The 25,339-nt window shown below is 45.7% G+C and overlaps 1 protein-coding gene across 1 annotated transcript in view; it reads left to right on the forward strand.

Annotated features, from left to right (window-relative positions):
• The window catches only part of LOC120993573 (gastrula zinc finger protein XlCGF26.1-like), a 36,803-nt gene that overhangs the window by 1,901 nt on the left and 9,563 nt on the right, over nt 1–25,339 (forward strand). Inside the window, exons 2-4 of the mRNA XM_040422048.1 lie at nt 3,526–3,631; nt 3,746–4,243; nt 4,328–4,960. Coding sequence (XP_040277982.1) covers nt 3,526–3,631; nt 3,746–4,243; nt 4,328–4,960 — 1,237 coding nt within the window. The remainder of the gene's footprint in view (nt 1–3,525; nt 3,632–3,745; nt 4,244–4,327; nt 4,961–25,339) is intronic.

The following is a 25,339-nucleotide window of genomic DNA, read 5'->3' on the forward strand; positions in this document are numbered from 1 at the left end:
AGGGGGGATATGAAGGAGAGTACCTGGGGTGGTGGTAGACGGGAGGTACGTGCCACCGGCGGTCCTGGCCCCGGTGTAGTAAGAGCCGGAAAAATGCATTTTGCAATGGTTATTCTGTTAACACAGCGGATCCAGGCCGGCTCTTACTGGGAGCAGGCCAGGCCAGGTTTTGCAGGGAAGGGTTAAAACCTGACCAGCAACAAGGGTGTGGTGTGCAATGTGGAGGTTTTCGTTCTCTGGCTGTGAGAGTGCGAGGTGGAGGTGAGCTGGGCTGTGTGCTGAGGCCTAACTTCTGTTAACTTCTGTTGTGGGAAAAATGTTTGAAGGCATCTTAAGGGACCATATACAGGAGTATGTGACTATAAATTATATTATAAGTGATGGGTTTACCAAGGACAGAAGTTGTCAGACTAATCTGATTTGTTTTTATGAGGAGGCGAGTAGTAGCCTGGACAGAGGGGCGGCTGTGGATGTAGTGTTTCTGGATTTTGCAAAGGCTTTTGATGCTGTCCCTCATAGACGCTTAATAAGTAAAGTAAGGTCTATTGGCTTGGAAAGTATAGTTTGTAATTTGATTAAAAACTGGCTGAAGGACTTTTTCCAGAGAGCTGTGGTCAATGATTCCTATTCAGAATGGTCCCAGGTTATAAGTGGTGTACCCCAAGGTTCAGTGCTGGGCCCTTTATTATTTTATTTATTCATTATATTGATAACGGGATTAATAGCCCCAAGCCCCATTTTTATATTTTTGCAGATGACAGTAAGCTGTGTAGTACTGTACAGTCTATGGAAGATGTCCATAAACTACAAGATGACTGGGACGCTCTGAGTGATTGGGCATCAACTTGGCAAATGAGGTTCAATGTGGACAAATGTAAAGATATGCATCTTGTTAGTAATAATCTCTGTTCTTCATATGTCCTAGGTGATGTAGCACTGGTAGAGTCACTTATAGAGAAGGATTTGGGTTTCCTTGTGGATGGTAGATTAAATTACAGGACACAATGTCAATTAACTGCTTCTAAGGCCACCAGGATATTATCATGCATTAAACGAGGCATAAACTCGCAAGGCAGGGATGTAATACTACCACTTTACAAAGCGCTGGTGCGGCCTCATCTGGAATATGCAGTCCAGTTCTGGACACCAGTCCATAGAAAGGATGCACTGCAGCTGGAAAAAGTACAGAGGAGAGCGACTAAAATGATAAGGGGCATGGAGGGTCTTAGTTATTAAGAAATATTAAAAGAATTGAATTTATTTAGTCTTGAGAAGAGATGTCTAAGGGGGGACATGATTAACCTATACAAGTATATAAATGGGCCATACAAAAAATACAGTGAAAAACTGTTCCATGTAAAATCTGCTCAAAAGACAAGGGGGCACTGCCTCCAACTGAAAAAGTTCAATATCCAGAAGCGTCAAAGCTTCTTTACTGTAAGAACTGTGAATCTGTGGAATAGACTTCCTCAGGACATGGTCACAGCAGGAAGAGTGGACAGTTTAAAAAAGGGTTTAGATGAATTCTTAAAAGTAAAAAACATGAAAATGTGTAGAAGTAAGTTCTAAAATGATGCCAACATAAAATATTTTTTTTAGAAATAAAGGTAAAAAATATTGATTCAAATTTAACACTAAAATGAAGTACAATATGTCACAAGAAAACAATCTCAGAATCTCTTGGATAAGTGAAAGCGTTCCAGAGTTATTACCACATAAAGTGAAACTTGTAATTAAGGTATGGTGGCTCACTCTGTAGACAGCTGTGGAAGTGGGTGCTGCTAAGTCTGCTATGACTCACCCAGTCATAAAGGGGATTTAAGGTATATGTAAGTAGAAAGACTGAGCACTCGCCAGCTGGACCAAGTGAAGACCAAGAACAAATATATGTAATGTAAGAATAATTTATTAGTGGAAAATTAATAAATAGCCCTGAACTTATAGCAATAAAATATAAAATACAATGCTAATATAAAATGATGTAGTACCCAAATAGCGAATTAGAATGTAATAATAACACCTGCATAAATACAATAATATAACATAGACAATGCTAAAAAGAGATAAAAAAGGGCAAATATGGTAATATAAATGATATAAAAGACAATATAAAATGTAGAAGTGGTTTATATATTCGATATGTATTCAGTATATATTCGATGAACCACTACACAGTCCAGTGAAGAAATATGCCAGGTATAATGTCCGATGATAAAAGCGGATAAATGTCCCTGTATTTAAAGAGATAGATTCGCTTGTATAGGAACAAATCAACGTACAGTCTAGTAATAGGAATGCACCTGTTATATGCCGTCTGTTGTGAGTATAACCGTGGCGTCCCACGAGGCTCACTGAATCAGATTAGGCAATACCTGGGTCTAGTCGCTTGCTCAAGGTGGTCATGTAGCTCTCAGCATGAGAGATCTCTTGGTAGCTTTTCACCGATCTTGCAAGCCTGGACCTAGTTGGTAATTATCAAGGCGTCTTACTTTGTTCGTATTTGCGCGGTGTCACTGTTCCGGCAAAGTTAGGATCCAATTGTCGGGATGTTGGGGTCTCATAAATGTTCATCAGCTGATGTCCAAAGTGTACAGAAACCAAACGCGTTTCGGGGTCCTTTCCTGGCCCCTTCCTAAAGTGAAACTTGTCAGATTTGCGAAATGTGGCCTGGTCTTTATGGTGAAAACTGGCTTGGTCTTGAAGGGGTTAAAGATAAATAGATAAATGTAAATTTATAAAACTGGTACATGAAAATAATTTCTATAGTTATGTATAGAGATGGGCAAAATTCTAATAAATTCAATACGTCTGCTTCGCAGAATTGTACAAAAAAATTTGCTTTTTGACGTATAACTTTGCTGCCCATCCCCCTCATTGAACCCCCTCAGATTCCGTGTTAATCACTGATCGTGGCATCTGAGATCAATATTAATGCTTTTCAGGGGTTACTCAGTTAAAAAAATATATATATTAAATTTTACTTACCTCATCCATTTAATCGCGACGAGGCCGCCGTGGCCATCTTGAAGATCCAGCGCAAAATCTCGTGCGGCTCTTGAAGACAAGATTTCACACGGGATATTCATACAGGATCGCAGTGGTGGCCCTTTCGCGCTAAAATGGATGAGGTAAGTATGATTTCTTTTACTTTTACCACCATTTCAGAGAAAATCGATTTGTTACCACTAAGCATGAGGAAATTTCGGCTTTGCGTTGAATTCAAATTTTTCCTGAAATTCGGATCGAATTCCACTTTGTCAGCCTTGATTTGCTCTGCACTAGTTACGTAATCACTAATCATTCAGTAAAACTGCCATTAAAAAAGGGGAAATTAGTGCAGAGTAAATTTGACTTTAATGATCAATGCCAATCATGCTACTGTGTGTTTCAAACAGAATTTAGTGACAGATTTATATTATTCAATGTATTTCATGTCTTATTAGCAGTTAGTATTTATAACATTTGTACATTTTTTTATCTGCATGTTAATTACATTTTATATTTTAACTGTTTGTGTGTAATTAGGAAAAAGAGAGCCTTTCATCTTATCAAATTTTTCTTTCTTCAGGTGAAGACTGGATAAAAGGCTCCCAAGGCCATCTAATTCTATCGCCTTCTTATGAAATAGAAGGTAATCAATCACAAATTAGCAATAATAGAACTAAGCATAATCTGGGTGAGATGTCTGCAAATTCTGAATATGGGAAAGATTTTGAAAATAATGCTAATCTTTCTGTGCACAAAGAAATTCAGAAAGACGAATGGTCATTTTTGCCTTGTGAAAAAGAGAAAACGTTTAATGTGATATCAAGTCTTGCTGAACATCAGAGAAATCACACAGGAGAGAAGCCATATTCATGTTCAGAATGTGGGAAGTGTTTTAGGAATAAATCAAATCTTCTTGAACATCTCAAAATTCACACAGGAGAGAAGCCATTTTCATGTTCAGAATGTGGAAAATGTTTTAGGAATAAATCAAGTCTTGTGCAACATCAGAGAATTCACACAGGAGAGAAGCCATTTCCATGTTCAGAATGTGGAAAATGTTTTAGGAATAAATCAATTCTTGTGCAACATCAGAGAATTCACACAGGAGAGAAGCCATTTTCATGTTCTGAATGTGAGAAATGTTTTAGTAAAAAATCAAGTCTTGTGCAACATCAGAGAATTCACACAGGAGAGAAGCCATTTTTATGTTCTGAATGTGGGAAGTGTTTTAGTGATAAATCAAGCTTTGTGCAACATCAGAGAATTCACACAGGAGAGAATGGATTTTCATGTCCCGAATGTGAGAAGTGTTTTAGTATGAAATCAAATCTTGAGGTACATCAGAGAATTCACACCGGGGTTAAGCCATTTCCATGTCCGGAATGTGGGAAAAATTTTAATGAGAAATCAAATCTTGTGAAACATCAAAGAATTCACACAGGAGAGAAGCAATTTTCATGTTCTGAATGTGGGAAGTGTTTTAGTGATAAATCAAGTTTTGTGCAACATCAGAGAATTCACACAGGAGAGAAGCCATTTTCATGTCCGGAATGTGGGAAATGTTTTAGGAATAAATCAAGTCTTGTGCAACATCAGAGAATTCACACAGGAGAGAAGCCATTTTCATGTCCGGAATGTGGGAAATGTTTTAGGAATAAATCAAGTCTTGTGCAACATCAGAGAATTCACACAGGAGAGAAGCCATTTTCATGTCCGGAATGTGGGAAATGTTTTAGGAATAAATCAAGTCTTGTGCAACATCAGAGAATTTACACAGGAGAGAAGCCATTTTCATGTCCGGAATGTGGAAAATGTTTTAGGAATAAATCAAGTCTTGTGCAACATCAGAGAATTCACACAGGAGAGAAGCCATTTCCATGTCCTGAATGCAGCATGTCATTTAAACGTAAAGATCATCCTGAGACTCATCTGACACTTCAAATAGGAAAGAAGCCATTTTCATGTTCTGAATGTGAGAAATGTTTTAGTAAAAAATCAAATCTTGTGCAACATCAAAGAATTCACACAGGAGAGAAGCCATTTTCATGTTCTGAATGTGGGAAGTGTTTTAACCGCTTCCGGACCGCCTAACGAAGGATCGCGTTCCGGAGGCGGCAGCTCCAGGCACAGTCACGCATATACGCGTCATCTCGCGAGACGCGAGATTTCCTGTGAACGCCCGCACACAGGCGCGCGCATTCACAGGATCGGAAGGTAAGCGAGTGGATCTCCAGCCTGCCAGCGGCGATCGTTCGCTGGCAGGCTGGAGATGCGATTTTTTTAACCCCTAACAGGTATATTAGACGCTGTTTTGATAACAGCGTCTAATATACCTGCTACCTGGTCCTCTGGTTGTCCCTTTTGCTTGGATAGGACACAGGCAGCTCAGTAATAAGTAGCACCAAACTCCACTACACTACACCCCCCCTGTCACTTATTAACCCCTTATTAACCCCTGATCACCCCATATAGACTCCCTGATCACCCCCCTGTCACTGATCACCCCCCTGTCATTGATCACCCCCCTGTAAGGCTCCATTCAGACGTCCGTATGTTTTTTACGCATCCACGGATACATGGATCGGATCCGCAAAACACATACGGACATCTTAATGGAGACTTACAGGGGGATGATCAATGACAGGGGGGTGATCACCCCATATAGACTCCCTGACCACCCCCCTGTCATTGATCACCCCCCTGTAAGGCTCCATTCAGACGTCCGTATGTTTTTTACGGATCCACGGATACATGGATCGGATCCGCAAAACACATACGGACGTCTGAATAGAGCCTTACAGGGGGGTGATCAATGACAGGGGGGTAATCACCCCATATAGACTCCCTGATCTCCCCCCTGTCATTGATCACCCCCCTGTAAGGCTCCATTAAGACGTCCGTATGTGTTTTGCGGATCTGTGGATCCGCAAAACACGGACACCGCGGATCCGCAAAACACATACGGACGTCTGAATGGAGCCTTACAGGGGGGTGATCAATGACAGGGGGGTGATAACCCCATATACACTCCCTGATCACCCCCCTGTCATTGATCACCCCCTTGTAAGGCTCCATTCAGACATTTTTTTGGCCCAAGTTAGTGGAAATTTTTTATTATTTTTTTTTCTTACAAACTCTCATATTCCACTAACTTGTGTCAAAAAATAAAATCTCACATGAACTCACCATACCCCTCACGGAATCCAAATGCGTAAAAATTTTTAGACATTTATATTCCAGACTTCTTCTGACGCTTTAGGGCCCCTAAAATGCCAGGGCAGTATAAATACCCCACATGTGACCCCATTTCGGAAAGAAGACACCCCAAAGTATTCCGTGAGGGGCATATTGAGTCCATGAAAGATTGAAATTTTTGTCCCAAGTCAGCGGAAAGGGAGACTTTGTGAGAAAAAAAAATAAAAATCAATTTCCGCTAACTTGTGCCAAAAAAAAAATAATTTCTATGAACTCGCCATGCCCCTCATTGAATACCTTGGGGTGTCTTCTTTCCAAAATGGGGTCACATGTGGGGTATTTATACTGCCCTGGCATTTTAGGGGCCCTAAAGCGTCAGAAGAAGTCTGGGATCCAAATGTCAAAAAATGCCCTCATAAAAGGAACTTGGGCCCCTTTGCGCATCTAGGCTGCAAAAAAGTGTCACACATGTGTTATCGCCGTACTCAGGAGAAGTTGGGCAATGTGTTTTGGGGTGTCATTTTACATATACCCATGCTGGGTGAGAGAAATATCTCGACAAAAGACAACTTTTCCCATTTTTTTTTATACAAAGTTGGCATTTGACCGAGATATTTCTCTCACCCAGCATGGGTATATGTAAAATGACTCCCCAAAACACATTGCCCAACTTCTCCTGAGTACGGCGATACCACATGTGTGACACTTTTTTGCAGCCTAGGTGGGCAAACGGGCCCACATTCCAAAGAGCACCTTTAGGATTTCACAGGTCATTTTTTACACATTTTGATTTCAAACTACTTACCACACATTAGAGCCCCTAGAATGCCAGGGCAGTATAACTACCCCACAAGTGACCCCATTTTGGAAAGAAAACACCCCAAGGTATTTCGTGATGGGCATAGTGAGTTCATGGAAGTTTTTTTTTTTTTGTCACAAGTTAGTGGAATATGAGACTTTGTAAGAAAAAAAAAAAAAAAATCATCATTTTCCGCTAACTTGTGACAAAAAATAAAAAGTTCTATGAACTCACTATGCCCATCAGCGAATACCTTAGGGTGTCTACTTTCCGAAATGGGGTCATTTGTGGGGTTTTTCTACTGTATGGGCATTGTAGAAACTCAGGAAACATGACAGGTGCTCAGAAAGTCAGAGCTGCTTCAAAAAGCGGAAATTCACATTTTTGTACCATAGTTTGTAAACGCTATAACTTTTACCCAAACCATTTTTTTTTTACCAAAACATTTTTTTTTATCAAAGACATGTAGAACAATAAATTTAGAGAAAAATTTATATATGGATGTCGTTTTTTTTTGCAAAATTTTACAACTGTAAGTGAAAAATGTAATTTTTTTGCAAAAAAATCATTACATTTCGATTAATAACAAAAAAAGTAAAAATGTCAGCAGCAATGAAATACCACCAAATGAAAGCTCTATTAGTGTGATGAAAAGGAGGCAAAATTCATTTGGGTGGTAAGTTGTATGAACGAGCAATAAACGGTGAAAGTAGTGTAGTGCAGAAGTGTAAAAAGTGGCCTGGACATTAAGGGTGTTTAAGCTAGGGGGGCTGAGGTGGTTAATGAGAAATCAAATCTTGTGAAACATCAGAGAATTCACACAGGAGAGAAGCCATTTTCATGTCCGGAATGTGGGAAATGTTTTAGGAATAAATCAAGACTTGTGCAACATCAGAGAATTCACACAGGAGAGAAGCCATTTCCATGTCCTGAATGCAGCATGTCATTTAAACGTAAAGATCATCTTGAGACTCATCTGACATTTCAAATAGGAAAGATAGTTCCCCTTCAATAATTATTGGCACACAGTGTCCTAAAAAATAGCTGCACCCAGGGAACAATGTCCTGACAATAATAGTGTAAACATAATGTTCCCCAAGAATAATTGTGCTAAGCTGTTACTGTGCCAGGGTGCCCACCAAAGTAACAGTGCTCCCCAAATACCCACCAATTTAATTAACTATCTAGCAGACAACACATAGTAGCAATAGTTCTCCCTACAGCAGGGGTAGGCAACCTCCGGCACTCCAGCTGTTGTGCAAATACAACTCCCAGCATGCATACTTTCTCTGCTCTTCTAAGAACTTACATAGAAATGAATGGGGCATGCTGGAAATTGTAGTTTCACAACAGCTGGAGTGCCGAAGGTTGCTGATCCCTGCCCTACAGTAGTAATGCCCCCACTGTGTCCCAGAAGTAATAATGCTCCCAAAGTGGTCATACTAGTATTCAAGTTCCTCATAGTCCCTCAACTGTAATAAAGCCCACCATAATGCCCCCGGTAGTAATAATTCTCTTTATAATGTGTAACAGTAGAAAAATGCCCCCTTATAATGTGCGCCAGTACATAAAAATGCCCTGTTGTGTGGTGGTATAAAGAATACCTCCTCTTTGTGCCTCATAATGTGTGCCAATACCCCCTACTGTGTGCCCAAAAAACCCTGTTAGTGCCCCCAGTTGAGCCAAGGTCCCCATAGTGCCCTATAATTTGCGCCAGTATAAAATACTTCTATATCGTGCGCCTTATACTGACAATGTGCCAGTATAAAATGCCCCCCAATGTGTGTTAGCATATAAGATAGGGCCCCCATAGTGCCCATGTCTGCCAATATATAAGATAGAGCCCCAGAAGATGCCCCCATAGTGCTCCTCTCCCCCTTCTCCATAGTGCCCCCCATGTGTGACAGTATATAATATAGGGTCCCCATAGTGCTCCTCCCCCTCCATAGGGCCCCCCATGTGTGCCAGTTTATAAAATAGGGCCCCAATAGTACTTACTCCCACCCCTCCATAGTGCACCCATGTGTGACAGTATTTAAAATAGGGCCCCCAGTAGATGCCCCTATGAGTGTCAGATAGGGCCCCCCCAAACTCACAAACTTACCTTCTTGCCGCATTCAGCGATATGATGCAGGCCTCTTCCGGCCTGTGTCCCGTGTTGTACAGATCAAAGTTTTTCAGGATGCCTTTCGGCCCATTCAGCCTTCCTCAGCTGATGGAACAGGAACACTGGGCGGGCCGAAACAAGTCCTGAAAAACTTTGTTTATATGCTACAATAAAGAATACACCGTGCTGAACAGAGAAACGCCTACTGGGATTATTTATACACTGTTCATGGAGATTGCCCCTTCCTGTGCAGCACTGACCATGGATCGAGTGTTTTCGGATTTCCTATAAGACTATTCTGAGGATAGGTCATCAATATAGGAGATCCCGGACAACATCTTTAACTACCTCAGCCCCCAGTGCTTAAACACCCTTAATGACCAGGCCACTTTTTACACTTCTGCACTACACTACTTTCACCGTTTATTGCTCGGTCATGCAACTAACCACCCAAATGAATTTTACCTCCTTTTCTTCTCACTAATAGAGCTTTCATTTGGTGGTATTTCATTGCTGCTGACATTTTTACTTTTTTTGTTATTAATCGAAATTTAACGATTGTTTTGCAAAAAAATGACATTTTTCACTTTCAGTTGTAAAATTTTGCAAAAAAAAACGACATCCATATATAAATTTTTCTCTAAATTTATTGTTCTACATGTCTTTGATAAAAAAAAATGTTTGGGTAAAAAAAAAATAGTTTGGGGCAAAAGTTATAGCGTTTACAAACTATGGTACAAAAATGTGAATTTCCGCTTTTTGAAGCAGCTCTGACTTTCTGAGCACCTGTCATGTTTCCTGAGGTTCTACAATGCCCAGACAGTAGAAAAACCCCACAAATGACCCCATTTCGGAAAGTAGACACCCTAAGGTATTCGCTGATGGGCATAGTGAGTTCATAGAACTTTTTATTTTTTGTCACAAGTTAGTGGAAAATGATGATTTTTTTTTTTCTTACAAAGTCTCATATTCCACTAACTTGTGACAAAAAAAAAAAAACTTCCATGAACTCACTATGCCCATCACGAAATACCTTGGGGTGTCTTCTTTCCAAAATGGGGTCACTTGTGGGGTAGTTATACTGCCCTGGCAGTTTAGGGGCCCAAATGCGTGAGAAGTAGTTTGAAATCAAAATCTGTAAAAAATGGATGAAATCCATGGGTGAAATGGGTGAAATCCGAAAGGTGCTCTTTGGAATGTGGGCCCCTTTGCCCACCTAGGCTGCAAAAAAGTGTCACACATGTGGTATTGCCGTATTCAGGAGAAGTCTTGGCAAAAGACAACTTTTCCCATTTTTTTATACATAGTTGGCTTTTGACCAAGATATCTCTCTCACCCAGCATGGGTATATGTAAAATGACACCCCAAAACACATTGCCCAACTTCTCCTGAGTACGGCAATGTCACAGTGTGGGGTAGTTATACTGCCCTGGCATTTTAGGGGCCCAAATGCGTGAGAAGTAGTTTGAAATCAAAATCTGTAAAAAATGGCCGGTGAAATCCGAAAGGTGCTCTTTGGAATGTGCTCTTTGCCCACCTAGGCTGCAAAAAAGTGTCACACATCTGGTATTGCCGTACTCAGGAGAAGTTGGGCAATGTGTTTTGGGGTGTCATTTTACATATACCCATGCTGGGTGAGATAAATATCTCGGTCAAATGCCAACTTTGTATAAAAAAATGCGAAAAGTTGTCTTTTGCCAAAATATTTCTCTCACCCAGCATGGGTATATGTAAAAAGACACCCCAAAACACATTGCCCAACTTCTCCTGAGTACGGTGATACCAGATGTGTGACACTTTTTTGCAGCCTAGGTGGGCAAAGGGGCCCACATTCCAAAGAGCACCTTTCGGATTTCACCGGCCATTTTTTACAGATTTTGATTTCAAACTACTTCTCACGCATTCGGGCCCCTAAAATGCCAGGGCAGTATAACTACCCCACAAGTGACCCCATTTTGGAAAGAAGACACCCCCAGGTATTTCGTGATGGGCATAGTGAGTTCATGGAAGTTTTTATTTTTTGTCACAAGTTAGTGGAATATGAGACTTTGTAAGAAAAAGAAAAAAAAATCATCATTTTCCGCTAACTTGTGACAAAAAATAAAAAATTCTAGGAACTCGCCATGCCCCTCACGGAATACCTTGGGGTGTCTTCTTTCCAAAATGGGGTCACTTGTGGGGTAGTTATACTGCCCTGGCATTCTAGGGGCCCTAATGTGTGGTAAGTAGGTAAATGACCTGTGAAATCCTAAAGGTGCTCTTTGGAATGTGGGCCCCTTTGCCCACCTAGGCTGCAAAAAAGTGTCACACATCTGGTATTGCCGTACTCAGAAGAAGTTGGGCAATGTGTTTTGGGGTGTCTTTTTACATATACTCATGCTGGGTGAGAGAAATATCTCGGCAAAAGACAACTTTTACCATTTTTTATACAAAGTTGGCATTGGACCAAGATATTTATCTCACCCAGCATGGGTATATGTAAAATGACACCGCAAAACACATTGCCCAACTTCTCCTGAGTACGGCGATACCAGATGTGTGACACTTTTTTGCAGCCTAGATGCACAAAGGGGCCCACATTCCTTTTATGAGGGCATTTTTAGACATTTGGATCCCAGACTTCTTCTCACGCTTTAGGGCCCCTAAAATACCAGGGCAGTATAAATACCCCACATGTGACCCCATTTTGGAAAGAAGACACCCCAAGGTATTCAATGAGGGGCATGGCGAGTTCATCGAAAAAAAATTTTTTGGCACAAGTTAGCGGAAATTGATTTTTATTTTATTTTTTTCTCACAAAGTCTCCCTTTCCGCTAACTTGGGACAAAAATTTCAATCTTTCATGGACTCAATATGCCCCTCACGGAATACCTTGGGGTGTCTTCTTTACGAAATGGGGTCACATGTGGGGTATTTATACTGCCCTGGAATTCTAGGGGCCCTAAAGCGTGAGAAGAAGTCTGGAATATAAATATCTAAAAAATTTTACGCATTTGGATTCCGTGAGGGGTATGGTGAGTTCATGTGAGATTTTATTTTTTGACACAAGTTAGTGGAATCTGAGACTTTGTAAGAAAAAAAATAATATTTCCGCTAACTTGGGCCAAAAAAATGTCTGAATGGAGCCTTACAGGGGGGTGATCAATGACAGGGGGGTGATCAATGACAGGGGGGTGATCAGGGAGTCTATATGGGGTGATCACCCCCCTATAAGGCTCTATTCAGATGTCCGTATGTGTTTTGCGGATCCGATCCATGTATCCGTGGATCCGTAAAAAACATACGGACATCTGAATGCAGCCTTACAGGGGGGTGATCAATGACAGGGGGGTGATCAGGGAGTCTATATGGGGTGATCACCCCCCTGTCATTGATCACCCCCCTATAAGGCTCCATTCAGATGTCCGTATGTGTTTTGCGGATCCGATCCATGTATCCGTGGATCCGTAAAAAACATACGGACATCTGAATGCAGCCTTACAGGGGGGGTGATCAATGACAAGGGGGTGATCAATGACACCCCATATAGACTCCCTGATCACCCCCCTGTCATTGATAACCCCCCTATAAGGCTTTATTCAGATGTCCGTATGTGTTTTGCGGTATAAAGTGCGAGCTGCGATGTCTGTGTCCGGCCGGGAGCTCCTCCTACTGGTAAGTGACAGGTCTGTGCGGCGCATTGCTTAATGACCTGTCACTTACCAGTAGGAGGAGCTCCCGGCCGGACACAGACATCGCAGCTCGCAGGTAAGTATAATGCTTCTACAAATGGCTAAGTAACCATGGCAACCGGGACTGCAGTAGCGTCCTGGTTGCCATGGTTACCGATCGGAGCCCCAGCGATTAAACTGGGACTCCGATCGGTACTCTCCGCTGCCACCAATGATATGGGGGGAGATTTTAATTAGGAGGGGGAGGGAGGGGAGAGGGCACAACGGCCACGGATGCACACAAACGGAAAACGGCACAACGGCCACGGATGCACACAACGGTCGTGTGCATGAGGCCTTATATACAGGTTCCATGGGTGCAGCAGAGGCCACACCCATGGAGCAGACAGAGAGGATTAACTCCTAATAGGAACACAGGGGAGTTAACCCATACAGAACCACAAATAACACACAGAAACGAAACTTCAGCGAGGAGCGCCGAACGAGCAAGGACGGAAGGTCACAGTCAAAGATACTGGCTGGGACAGTAACATTACTGAGGAGGACGCACATGCTCACTTATATCCTTCATCGGTCACCAGCCCTTTCCATGGTTAGAAGCCATCACAGGTGTCGGCAGGAATAACCAGGGCCGGATTAAGAGCATCATGGGCCTGGTGCTGAGGATTTTGCTGGGCCTTTTTTTGGAACTGCACTCAGTGTCTTAATTACATATATATTTTATCGATACCATTAAAGTATTTTGTTCCTGCAACTACCCCTTCATTTGGCGTCTATCTTGGCAACATGGAGGGGGACCACAGGAGGGGGACCCTGAGGGTGGGGGCACCCTCAGGGCACTATAGTGTCAGGAAAACCGCTTTGTTTTCCTGACACTATAGTGATCATTTAACATGACTATGAAGATTACTGTTTTCTACCTGCTGTGGACTGTGGACAACAGCAGCTAGAAACAGTAATTTTCATAGAGCTGTGTTATGATTTATGGACACAGCACTCAGCATGCTTAGCCAGTCAGATAGAAGGCTGGCTAAGCATGCTGAGAGCTGTGTCTAAATAACATAACACATTAAAGGGATTCTGTCACCAGGTTTCACCCCTGTCAGCTAAAAATATGCTGATGTTCAGGGCGTCTTCACGATTCCTAATGTGGGCTTATAAATGTCATCTGTGGGCTTATTTAGCTAAAAAACAGCTTTTACTAACCTGTCAATCAAACAAATAAGGTGCCCAAGGGATGTTAATGGATGCAAGGTGCCGGCCGCACCCGCCGCCATTCGTGCCCAGCGCCGCCTTTCCAGACTTCTGCGCCGCCTCCTAATCCTCTGTGCCGCCTCTCGCTCTCCTTCCCTCCCCCCTCCTCCTGCTGTAAGATCTCGCGCATACAGGGGTTGAGCGAAGTGCCGGCGCATGCACACTTCGCTGTAAGAAGCCAAATGGAGAAGTCCGCACGGGCGCATCAGGCAGAGCCCTGTGCGCAAGCGCGAGATCTTACAGCAGAAGGAGGGGGGAGGGAGGGAGAGCGAGAGGCGGCACAGAGGATTAGGAGGCGGCGCAGAAGTCCGGAAAGGCGGCGCTGGGCACGAACGGCGGCGGGTGCGGCCGGCACCTTGCACCCATTAACATCCCCTTGGGCACCTTATTTGTTTGACTGACAGGTTAGTAATAGCTGTTTTTTAGCTAAATAAGCCCACAGATGACATTTATAAGTCCACATTAGGAATCGTGAAGACGCCCTGAACATCAGCATATTTTTAGCTGACAGGGGTCAAACCTGGAGACAGAATCCCTTTAAAGAAATTACTGTTTCTAGCTGCTGTGGCCGGCATTACAGGAACCGCACCAGCTGCTCTGACGTCCTGCCGCCGGATATCCTGTGACGTATATCCGGCGGCAGGACGTCAGAGCAGCTGGTGCTGTTCCTGTAATGCCGCGGCCCGCCGGATATGACCTCAGTGCGCCCGCCGTTATCCCTTCTGCACGCTGCGTTGTGTACAACAGAGGACTTTAACGCAGGCCGCTCCCGATGCCCTTTTGGCTGGCGGATGGGCCTATTTTATGGTAGGGTCCTGGAGCCCTACGTTAATCCGGCCCTGGGAATAACATGGACAGGACGAGATCTGCAGCAGAAAGGACATGCTCTGTGAAAAAGGACATGCACCTGAGCTGCCAGCTGGAAATAAATCTACAAGAGCAATTGATGGGAACATCATTGGATCCACATGATCTACAGTCTGGATTTATCTTTGTTAGAAAGAGATTATCATGTATTTTAGGCCTCATGCACACGACCGTTTTTCCGTGATCCGTGACTGTTTTTTCGTCCGTGGGTCTTCCTTGATTTTTGGAGGATCCACGGACATGAAAAAAAAGTCGTTTTGGTGTCCGCCTGGCCGTGCGGAGCCAAACGGATCCGTCCTGAATTACAATGCAAGTCAATGGGGACGGATCCGTTTGACGTTGACACAATATGGTGCAATTTCAAACGGATCCGTCCCCCATTGACTTTCAATGTAAAGTCAGGAGTTAATATACCATAGGATCAGAGTTTTCTCCAATCCGATGGTATATTTTAACTTGAAGCGTCCCCATCACCATGGGAACGCCTCTATGTTAGAATATACCATTGGATTTGAGTTACATCGTGAAACTCAGATCCGACAGTATATTCTAACACAGAGGCGTTCCCATAGTGATGGGGACGCTTCTAGTTAGAATATACTACAAACTGTGTACATGACTGCTGCCTGGCAGCACCCGATATTTTACAGGGGGCTGTGATCAGCACAATTAACCCTTCAGATGCCGCACCTGAAGGGGTTAATTGTGCGTATCATAGCCCCCTGTAAGAAATCAGGGGCTGCCAGGCAGCAGGGGGCAGACCCCCCATCCCTCCCCAGTTTAAATATCATTAGTGGCCAGTGTGCGGCCCCCCCCCCTCTATTGTAATATCAATGGTGGCCAGTGTGCGGCCTCCGTCGGCCCCCCTCCCCCCCTCTATTGTAATTTCATTGGTGGCCAGTGTGCGGCCTCCGTCGGCCCCCCTCTATTGTAATTTCATTGGTGGCCAGTGTGCGGCCTCCGTCGGCCCCCCTCCCCCCCTCTATTGTAATTTCATTGGTGGCCAGTGTGCGCCCCCCCCCCGGCCCCCCCTCTATTGTATTAATATCATTGGTGGCCAGTGTGCGGCCTCCCCTCTCTCCCCCTCCCCTCCGATCATTGGTGGCAGCGGAGATTCCGATCGGAGTCCCAGTTTAATCGCTCTGGGGCTCCGATCGGTAACCATGGCAACCAGGACGCTACTGCAGGCCTGGTTGCCATGGTTACTTAGCAATAAAACAATATTAGAAGCATCATACTTACCTGCTGGCTGCTATGAACTGTGTACATGACTGCCCCCTGCTGCCTGGCAGCACCCGATCTCTTACAGGGGGCTGTCATCCGCACAATTAACCCCTCAGGTGCTGGACCTGAGGGGTTAATTGTGCATATCATAGCCCCCTATAAGAGATCAGGGGCTGCCAGGCAGCAGGGGGCAGACCCCCCCCTTCCCAGTTTGAATATCATTGGTGGCCAGTGTGCAGCCCCCCCTCTATTGTAATATCATTGGTGGTCTGTGTCCGGCCGGGAGCTCCTCCTACTGGTAAGTGACAGATCATTAAGCAATGCGCCGCACAGACCTGTCACTTACCAGTAGGAGGAGCTCCCGGCCGGACACAGACAGCGCAGCAGCCAGCAGGTAAGTATGATGCTTCTAATATTGTAATATTGCTAAGTAACCATGGCAACCAGGCCTGCAGTAGCGTCCTGGATGCCATGGTGACCGATCGGAGCCCCAGAGCGATTAAACTGGGACTCCGATCGGAATCTCCGCTGCCACCAATGATCGGGGGGGGGGAGAGAGGGGAGGCCGCACACTGGCCACCAATGATATTAATACAATAGAAGGGGGACCGGGGGGGGCGCAAACTGGCCACCAATGATATTAATACAATAGAGGGGGGGCCGGGGGGGCCGCACACTGGTCACCAATGAAATTACAATAGAGGGGGGGAGGGGGGCCGACGGAGGCCGCACACTGAAGGAAATTACAATAGAGGGGGGGGAGGGGGGCCGACGGAGGCACACACTGGCCACCAATGAAATTACAATAGAGGGGGGGGCCGCACACTGGCCACCAATGATATTCAAACTGGGGAGGGGGGGGTCTGCCCCCTGCTGCCTGGCAGCCCCTGATCTCTTATAGGGGGCTATGATATGCACAATTAACCCCTCAGGTCCAGCACCTGAGGGGTTAATTGTGCGGATGACAGCCCCCTGTAAGAGATCGGGTGCTGCCAGGCAGCAGGGGGCAGTCATGTACACAGTTCATAGTATATTCTAACTAGAAGCGTCCCCATCACTATGGGAACGCCTCTGTGTTAGAATATACTGTCGGATTTGAGTTTTCACATAGTGAAAACTCATCTCTAAAAAAGCTTTTATGCAGACGGATCTTCGGATCAGTCTGCATGAAAAGTAACCTACGGCCACGGATCACGGACGCGGATGCTAATCTTCTGTGCATCCGTGTTCTTTCACGGACCCATTGACTTGAATGGGTCCGTGAACCGTTGTCCGTCAAAAAAATAGGACAGGACATATTTTTTTGACGGACAGGAAACACGGATCACGGTGCATTTTCCGATTTTTCCACGGACCCATTGAAAGTCAATGGGTCCGCGAAAAAAATACGGAAAACGGCACAACGACCAAGGATGCACACAACGGTCGTGTGCATGAGGCCTCATGAATAGAGTTGAGCGAACACCTGGATGTTCGGGTTCGAGAAGTTCGGCCGAACTTCCCGGAAATGTTCGGGTTCGGGATCCGAACCCGACCCGAACTTCGTCCCGAACCCGAACCCGAACCCCATTGAAGTCAATGGGGACCCGAACTTTTCGGCACTAAAAAGGCTGTAAAACAGCCCAGGAAAGAGCTAGAGGGCTGCAAAAGGCAGCAACATGTAGGTAAATCCCCTGCAAACAAATGTGGATAGGGAAATGATTTAAAATAAAAATAAAAAAAATAAAAATTAACCAATATCAATTGGACAGAGGTCCCATAGCAGAGAATCGGGCTTCACGTCAGCAGAGAATCAGTCTCTTCATGCCATAGCAGAGAATCTGGCTTCATGTCATAGCAGAGAATCAGGCTTCACGTCACCCACCACTGGAACAGGCCACTGTCACATATTTAGGCCCCGGCACCCAGACAGAGGAGAGAGGTCCTGTAACAGAGAATCTGGCTTCATGTCAGCACAGAATCAGTCTTCATGTCATAGCAGAGAATCAGGCTTCACGTCCCCCACCACTGGAACAGGCCACTGTCATATATTTAGGCCCCGGCACCCAGACAGAGGAGAGAGGTCCCGTAACAGAGAATCTGGCTTCATGTCAGCACAGAATCAGTCTTCATGTCATAGCAGAGAATCAGGCTTCACGTCACCCACCACTGGAACAGGCCACTGTCACACATTTAGGCCCTGGCACCCAGACAGAGGAGAGAGGTCCCGTAACAGAGAATCTGGCTTCATGTCAGCACAGAATCAGTCTTCATGTCATAGCAGAGAATCAGGCTTCACGTCACCCACCACTGGAACAGGCCACTGTCACACATTGAGGCCCTGGCACCCAGACAGAGGAGAGAGGTCCCGTAACAGAGAATCTGGCTTCATGTCAGCACAGAATCAGTCTTCATGTCATAGCAGAGAATCAGGCTTCACGTCACCCACCACTGGAACAGGCCACTGTCACATATTTAGGCCCAGGCAGAGGAGAGAGGTTCCGTCACAGAGAATCTGGCTTCATGTCAGCACAGAATCAGTCTTTATGTTATAGCAGAGAATCAGGCTTCACGTCACCCACCACAGGAACAGGCCACTGTCACATATTTAGGCCCCGGCACCCAGACAGAGGAGTGGTTCATTCAACTTTGGGTTGCCCCGCAATATAATGGTAAAATGAAAATAAAAATAGGATTGAATGAGTAAGTCCCCTGGAGTACAATAATATATGGTTAAGGGGAGGTAGTTAATGTCTAATCTGCACAAGGGATGGACAGGTCCTGTGGGATCCATGCCTGGTTCATTTTTATGAACGTCAGCTTGTCCACATTGGCTGTAGACAGGCGGCTGCGTTTGTCTGTAATGACGCCCCCTGCCGTGCTGAATACACGTTCAGACAAAACGCTGGCCGCCGGGCAGGCCAGCAGCTCCAAGGCATAAAAGGCTAGCTCTGGCCATGTGGACAATTTGGTGACCCAGAAGTTGAATGGGGCCGAACCATCAGTCAGTACGTGGAGGGGTGTGCACACGTACTGTTCCACCATGTTAGTGAAATGTTGCCTCCTGCTAACACGTTCCGTATCAGGTGGTGGTGCAGTTAGCTGTGGCGTGGTGACAAAACATTTCCACATCTCTGCCATGCTAACCCTGCCCTCAGAGGAGCTGGCCGTGACACAGCTGCGTTGGCGACCTCTTGCTCCCCCTCTGCCTTCGCCTTGGGCTTCCACTGGTTCCCCTGTGACATTTTGGAATGCTCTCAGGAGCGCGTCTACCAACGTGCGCTTGTACTCGCGCATCTTCCTATCACGCTCCAGTGTAGGAAGTAAGGTGGGCACATTGTCTTTGTACCGGGGATCCAGCAGGGTGGCAACCCAGTAGTCCGCACACGTTAAAATGTGGGCAACTCTGCTGTCGTTGCGCAGGCACTGCAGCATGTAGTCGCTCATGTGTGCCAGGCTGCCCAGAGGTAAGGACAAGCTGTCCTCTGTGGGAGGCGTATCGTCATCGTCCTGTGTTTCCCCCCAGCCACGCACCAGTGATCGGCCCGAGCTGCTTTGGGTGCCACCCCGCTGTGAACATGCTTCATCCTCATCCTCCGTCACCTTCTCCTCATCCTCGTCCTCCTCGTCCTCCAGTAGTGGGCCCTGTCTGGCCACATTTGTACCTGGCCTCTGCTGTTGCAAAAAACCTCCCTCTGAGTCACTTCGAAGAGACTGGCCTGAAAGTGCTAAAAATGACCCCTCTTCCTCCTCTTCCTCCTGGGCCACCTCCTCTTCCATCATCGCCCTAAGTTTTTTCTCAAGGAGACATAGAAGTGTTATTGTAACGCTGATAACGGCGTCATCGCCACTGGCCATGTTGGTGGAGTACTCGAAACAGCGCAACAGGGCACACAGGTCTCGCATGGAGGCCCAGTCATTGGTGGTGAAGTGGTGCTGTTCCGCAGGGCAACTGACCCGTGCGTGCTGCAGCTGAAACTCCACTATGGCCTGCTGCTGGTCGCACAGTCTGTCCAGCATGTGCAAGGTGGAGTTCCACCTGGTGGGCACGTCGCATATGAGGTGGTGAGCGGGAAGGCCAAAGTTACGCTGTAGCGCAGACAGGCGAGCAGCGGCAGGGTGTGAACGCCGGAAGCGCGAACAGACGGCCCGCACTTTATGCAGCAGCTCTGACATGTCGGGGTAGTTGCGAATGAACTTCTGCACCACCAAATTCAGCACATGCGCCAGGCAAGGGATGTGCGTCAAACCGGCTAGTCCCAGAGCTGCAATGAGATTTCGCCCATTATCGCACACCACCAGGCCGGGCTTGAGGCTCACCGGTAGCAACCACTCGTCGGTCTGTTGTTCTATACCCCGCCACAACTCCTGTGCGGTGTGGGGCCTGTCCCCCAAACATATGAGTTTCAGAACGGCCTGCTGATGTTTACCCCGGGCTGTGCTGAAGTTGGTTGTGAAGGTGTGTGGCTGACTGGATGAGCAGGTGGAAGAAGAGGAGGAGGAAGCTGAGTAGGAGGAGGAGGAGACAGGAGGCAAAGAATGTTGCCCTGCGATCCTTGGCGGCGGAAGGACGTGCGCCAAACAGCTCTCCGCCTGGGGCCCAGCCGCCACTACATTTACCCAGTGTGCAGTTAGGGAGATATAGCGTCCCTGGCCGTGCTTACTGGTCCACGTATCTGTGGTTAGGTGGACCTTGCCACAGATGGCGTTGCGCAGTGCACACTTGATTTTATCGGACACTTGGTTGTGCAGGGAAGGCACGGCTCTCTTGGAGAAGTAGTGGCGGCTGGGAACAACATACTGTGGGACAGCAAGCGACATGAGCTGTTTGAAGCTGTCTGTTTCCACCCACCTAAATGACAGCATTTCATAGGCCAGTAGTTTAGAAATGCTGGCATTCAGGGCCAGGGATCGAGGGTGGCTAGGTGGGAATTTACGCTTTCTCTCAAATGTTTGTGAGATCGAGAGCTGAACGCTGCCGTGTGACATGGTTGAGATGCTTGGTGACGCAGGTGGTGGTGTTGGTGGTACATCCCATGTTTGCTGGGCGGCAGGTGCCAACGTTCCTCCAGAGGCGGAGTAAGATGCCGAGGTGGCAGCAGCAGAAGAGGCCGAGGCGGCAGCAGCAGAAGAGGTAGCAGGGGGAGCCTGAGTGACTTCCTTGTTTTTAAGGTGTTTACTCCACTGCAGTTCATGCTTTGCATGCAGGTGCCTGGTCATGCAGGTTCTGCTAAGGTTCAGAACGTTAATGCCTCGCTTCAGGCTCTGATGGCACAGCGTGCAAACCACTCGGGTCTTGTCGTCAGCACATTGTTTGAAGAAGTGCCATGCCAGGGAACTCCTTGAAGCTGCCTTTGGGGTGCTCGGTCCCAGATGGCGGCGGTCAGTAGCAGGCCGAGTCTCTTGGCGGCGGGTGTTCTGATTTTGCCCACTGCTCCCTCTTTTGCTACGCTGTTGGCTCGGTCTCACCACTGCCTCTTCCTCCGAACTGTGAAAGTCAGTGGCACGACCTTCATTCCATGTGGGGTCTAGGACCTCATCGTCCCCTGCATCGTCTTCCACCCAGTCTTGATCCCTGATCTCCTGTTCAGTCTGCACACTGCAGAAAGACGCAGCAGTTGGCACCTGTGTTTCGTCATCATCAGAGACGTGCTGAGGTGGTATTCCCATGTCCTCATCATCAGGAAACATAAGTGGTTGTGCGTTAGTGCATTCTATCTCTTCCACCCCTGGGGAAGGGCTAGGTGGATGCCCTTGGGAAACCCTGGCAGCAGAGTCTTCAAACAGCATAAGAGACTGCTGCATAACTTGAGGCTCAGACAGTTTCCCTGATATGCATGGGGGTGATGTGACAGACTGATGGGCTTGGTTTTCATGCGCCATCTGTGCGCTTTCTGCAGAAGACTGGGTGGGAGATAATGTGAACGTGCTGGATGCACTGTCGTCCACCCAATTGACTAATGCCTGTACCTGCTCAGGCCTTACCATCCTTAGAACGGCATTGGGCCCCACCAAATATCCCTGTAAATTCTGGCGGCTACTGGGACCTGAGGTAGTTGGTACACTAGGACATGTGGCTGTGGCAGAACGGCCACGTCCTCTCCCAGCACCAGAGGGTCCACTAACACCACCACGACCATGTCCACTTCCGTGTCCCTTACTAGATGTTTTCCTCATTGTTACCGTTCACCACAATAAAAAAAATATTATTCGGGCCAATGTATTGAATTAAAATTCAGGCCTTTATTTACAGACACCTAACACTGTCTGGCTATCTATTTAGGTACCGTATTACACTAATACAGGCACACCAGTAATGACAGATTTAGCTGAATATAAATGTGAAGCCTATTTTTTAGGCGCTGGGTGACAGGTATACGTTTAATCACAGAATTAGACTTGTATCTGCACTGTAGCGTGTGTGTCAAGTTTTTCAGAATGACACTATCAGCACCCTGAATCTAATATACCCTTTTAGGGATAGATTTAAAGTAGACCTGATATAGCAGAAACTACTAATTTTGAGAATGGCAAATTTGGGAATAGTTTTTCAACCCAGAACAAAAACTGTGCTTTTACGGTCACTAAAAATAACTTGACCAGCTAAAACAGTACTGATTTGGAGGAATATAAATGTCAGGCCTATTTTTTAGGCGCTGGGTCACAGGCTCAACTTGCCCCTGATGTAGTATATGGCCAAAAAATAACCACACTATTGATGGTTAAATACACTTGGTGGCAGCTTGTGCTGGCGCACCACAAGCCACAAAATGGCCGCCGATCACCCCAGAAAAAAGTGATATAAAAACGCTCTGGGCAGCCTGAAAAAAGTGAGCATTTCAATATAAGCAGTTCAATGATCCACAGCTGGAGATCGATCACTGAATTAAGTCTTTTGGAGGAGTTAATCTGCCTAATCTCGCCCTAACGTCGCAGCTGCAACCTCTCCCTACGCTTGAATCAGCAGAGTGACGTGCAGCGCTACGTGACCCAAGCTTATATAGAGGCTGGGTCACATGGTGCACTGGCCAATCACAGCCATGCCAATAGTAGTCATGGCTGTGATGGCCTCTTGGGGCAAGTAGTATGACGCTTGTTGATTGGCTGCTTTGCAGCCTTTCAAAAAGCGCCAAGAAAGCGCCGAACACTGAACCCGAACCCGGACTTTTACGAAAATGGTTCGGGTCCTATACAGTTCGGGTTCGCTCATCCCTACTCATGAAGTGAAAATTTTCATTTTTTATTAATTATGGGATAATTAATTTAATTGTAAAGTAAGAATAGTTAAATTTGAGTTTATGAGGCAGTTTAAGAAGGGCAGCAAAAGTATCTAAAAGTTTATATATATATATATATATATATATATATATATAGAGAGAGAGAGAGTAGGTTACCCCTGAACACTTCTGGCTGAGTTTGTTTGTAAAAGTAAATCTTTTACAAATGATCTGATAGGAACTATGAAAGGATTAGCAATATTGCTTAGAACAGACAAGACAGAAGATGTGTGTGCGCTGTTTAGGGGGATGGTAGCAGTAGTGGTAGTAGTGGCAGCTAAGTAGCAGGTAATGGAGGTAGTGATGGACGAACATCTGCCGTGACGGTTCGCAAACGCGATCAAATGTTCGCGAACCGCAAGTTCGCGGCAGGTCCCATTCATTTTAATGGCAGGCGAACCTGAAAAACCTTTGGCTCATATTTGCAGCCAAGAAATTAATTACTAGAAGTGCACAAATAGTCCCACAACATGGACAGTGACCTACCAGATGTATTATTCCAATTTGCGATCTCCATTCATTATTTTTTTCAATGCGAAATATCGACAATATAACGTTCGCGTACGCGCATGTGCAAATGCACTATACAGTACCCAAATGCACTATAAAGAAAGTATATTGGTATATAACACCCCGCTTCAATCAGTTTTTTGGGGGGGCGACTGGTATATCACACCAGTAGAAATTATTGGTTCCAATACCGGCAGTATCGCAGCAGAACCGCACACAACTGCCGCACAATACAAATGCACGATAATATACCGTCTGACATAGAAAGTATATTATAACATTGTACACGGAAGGCAATCCATTAGAATATACATGAAGATAAAACGTAACCTTTAATAATGTTACAATGAGGGTCCATTCACACGTCCGTAAGTGATTTGCAGATCCGCAAAACACGGACACCGGCAATGTGCATTCCGCAATTTGTGGACCACACATCGCCGGCACTGTAATAGAAAATGCCTAATCTTGTATGCAATTGCAGACAAGAATAGGACATGTTCTATTTTTTTGCGGAAACGGAAGCACAGATGCGGATGCGCAAATGCGGATGTGGATCCGCAAATGCGAATGCGGACAGCACATTCCGGCCCCATTGAAAATAAATGGGTCTGCACCCGTTCCGAAAAATTGCGGAACGGATGCGGACCCATTTTGCGGACGTGTGAATGGAAAAGATATCCCTCAAAATGAAAATAAATAAAATGATTAAAGTTAAGCAAAAAGCATAGATGTGGTCGGCACTAAATCAGAAACCATATGTCCTACCACAGGTAGGCAAAAAGAAAAGATGTAGGCGTGCTCAAACCCTGTTGCACCGAGCACGGACCATGCGGGAACCACAGCGTAACTTAAGTAAAGGAGAGAGAAAAGTCCAGCGCGATTACAATGTTACCTTTATTTTTCAGTGCAGATTAAAAGCCAGTTACACTCCAGTCTACATGTTTCGGATCAAGGACAATAGCGATCCTTCCTCATGACATACACATACTGAGGAGGAGGTTGAATATATAGCGCCTCCACCTAGAAACAGGAGGACGCACTAACTACAAGCTCCTCCTTTAAATGAAATTGACAACACATGCTGAAAGGCATGGTGAATTAAAACAAAAGAACACACATAACTTATGGATCAAAAAATTCTGTAATGTAACATCAAATCGTGTTTCCGATTAAGTCCACTCGGTATGGTGGATCCCATTTTGAAGATCCAAAAAGACTCACGATTCAAAAGCTTCTTTTTGTAATTACCACCCCTCAATGGTGGAGTAACCCTTTCCAGGCCTTGCACAGTTAAACCCTCTGTGTCACCACCATGCACCACTGAATAATGCAGGCTGACTGCAGATACATTTCTGGCATGTGAATGAGGGATGTCAGAGATGTGCCTGCGTAGTCTAACCTTGAGGCCATTGGTGGTGCAGCCAATGTACTGGAGGGAACAGAGGGTGCATGAAATACAATACAC

This window comes from Bufo bufo, chromosome 3 (assembly GCF_905171765.1).
Source record: "Bufo bufo chromosome 3, aBufBuf1.1, whole genome shotgun sequence".
Lineage (NCBI taxonomy): Eukaryota > Metazoa > Chordata > Amphibia > Anura > Bufonidae > Bufo > Bufo bufo.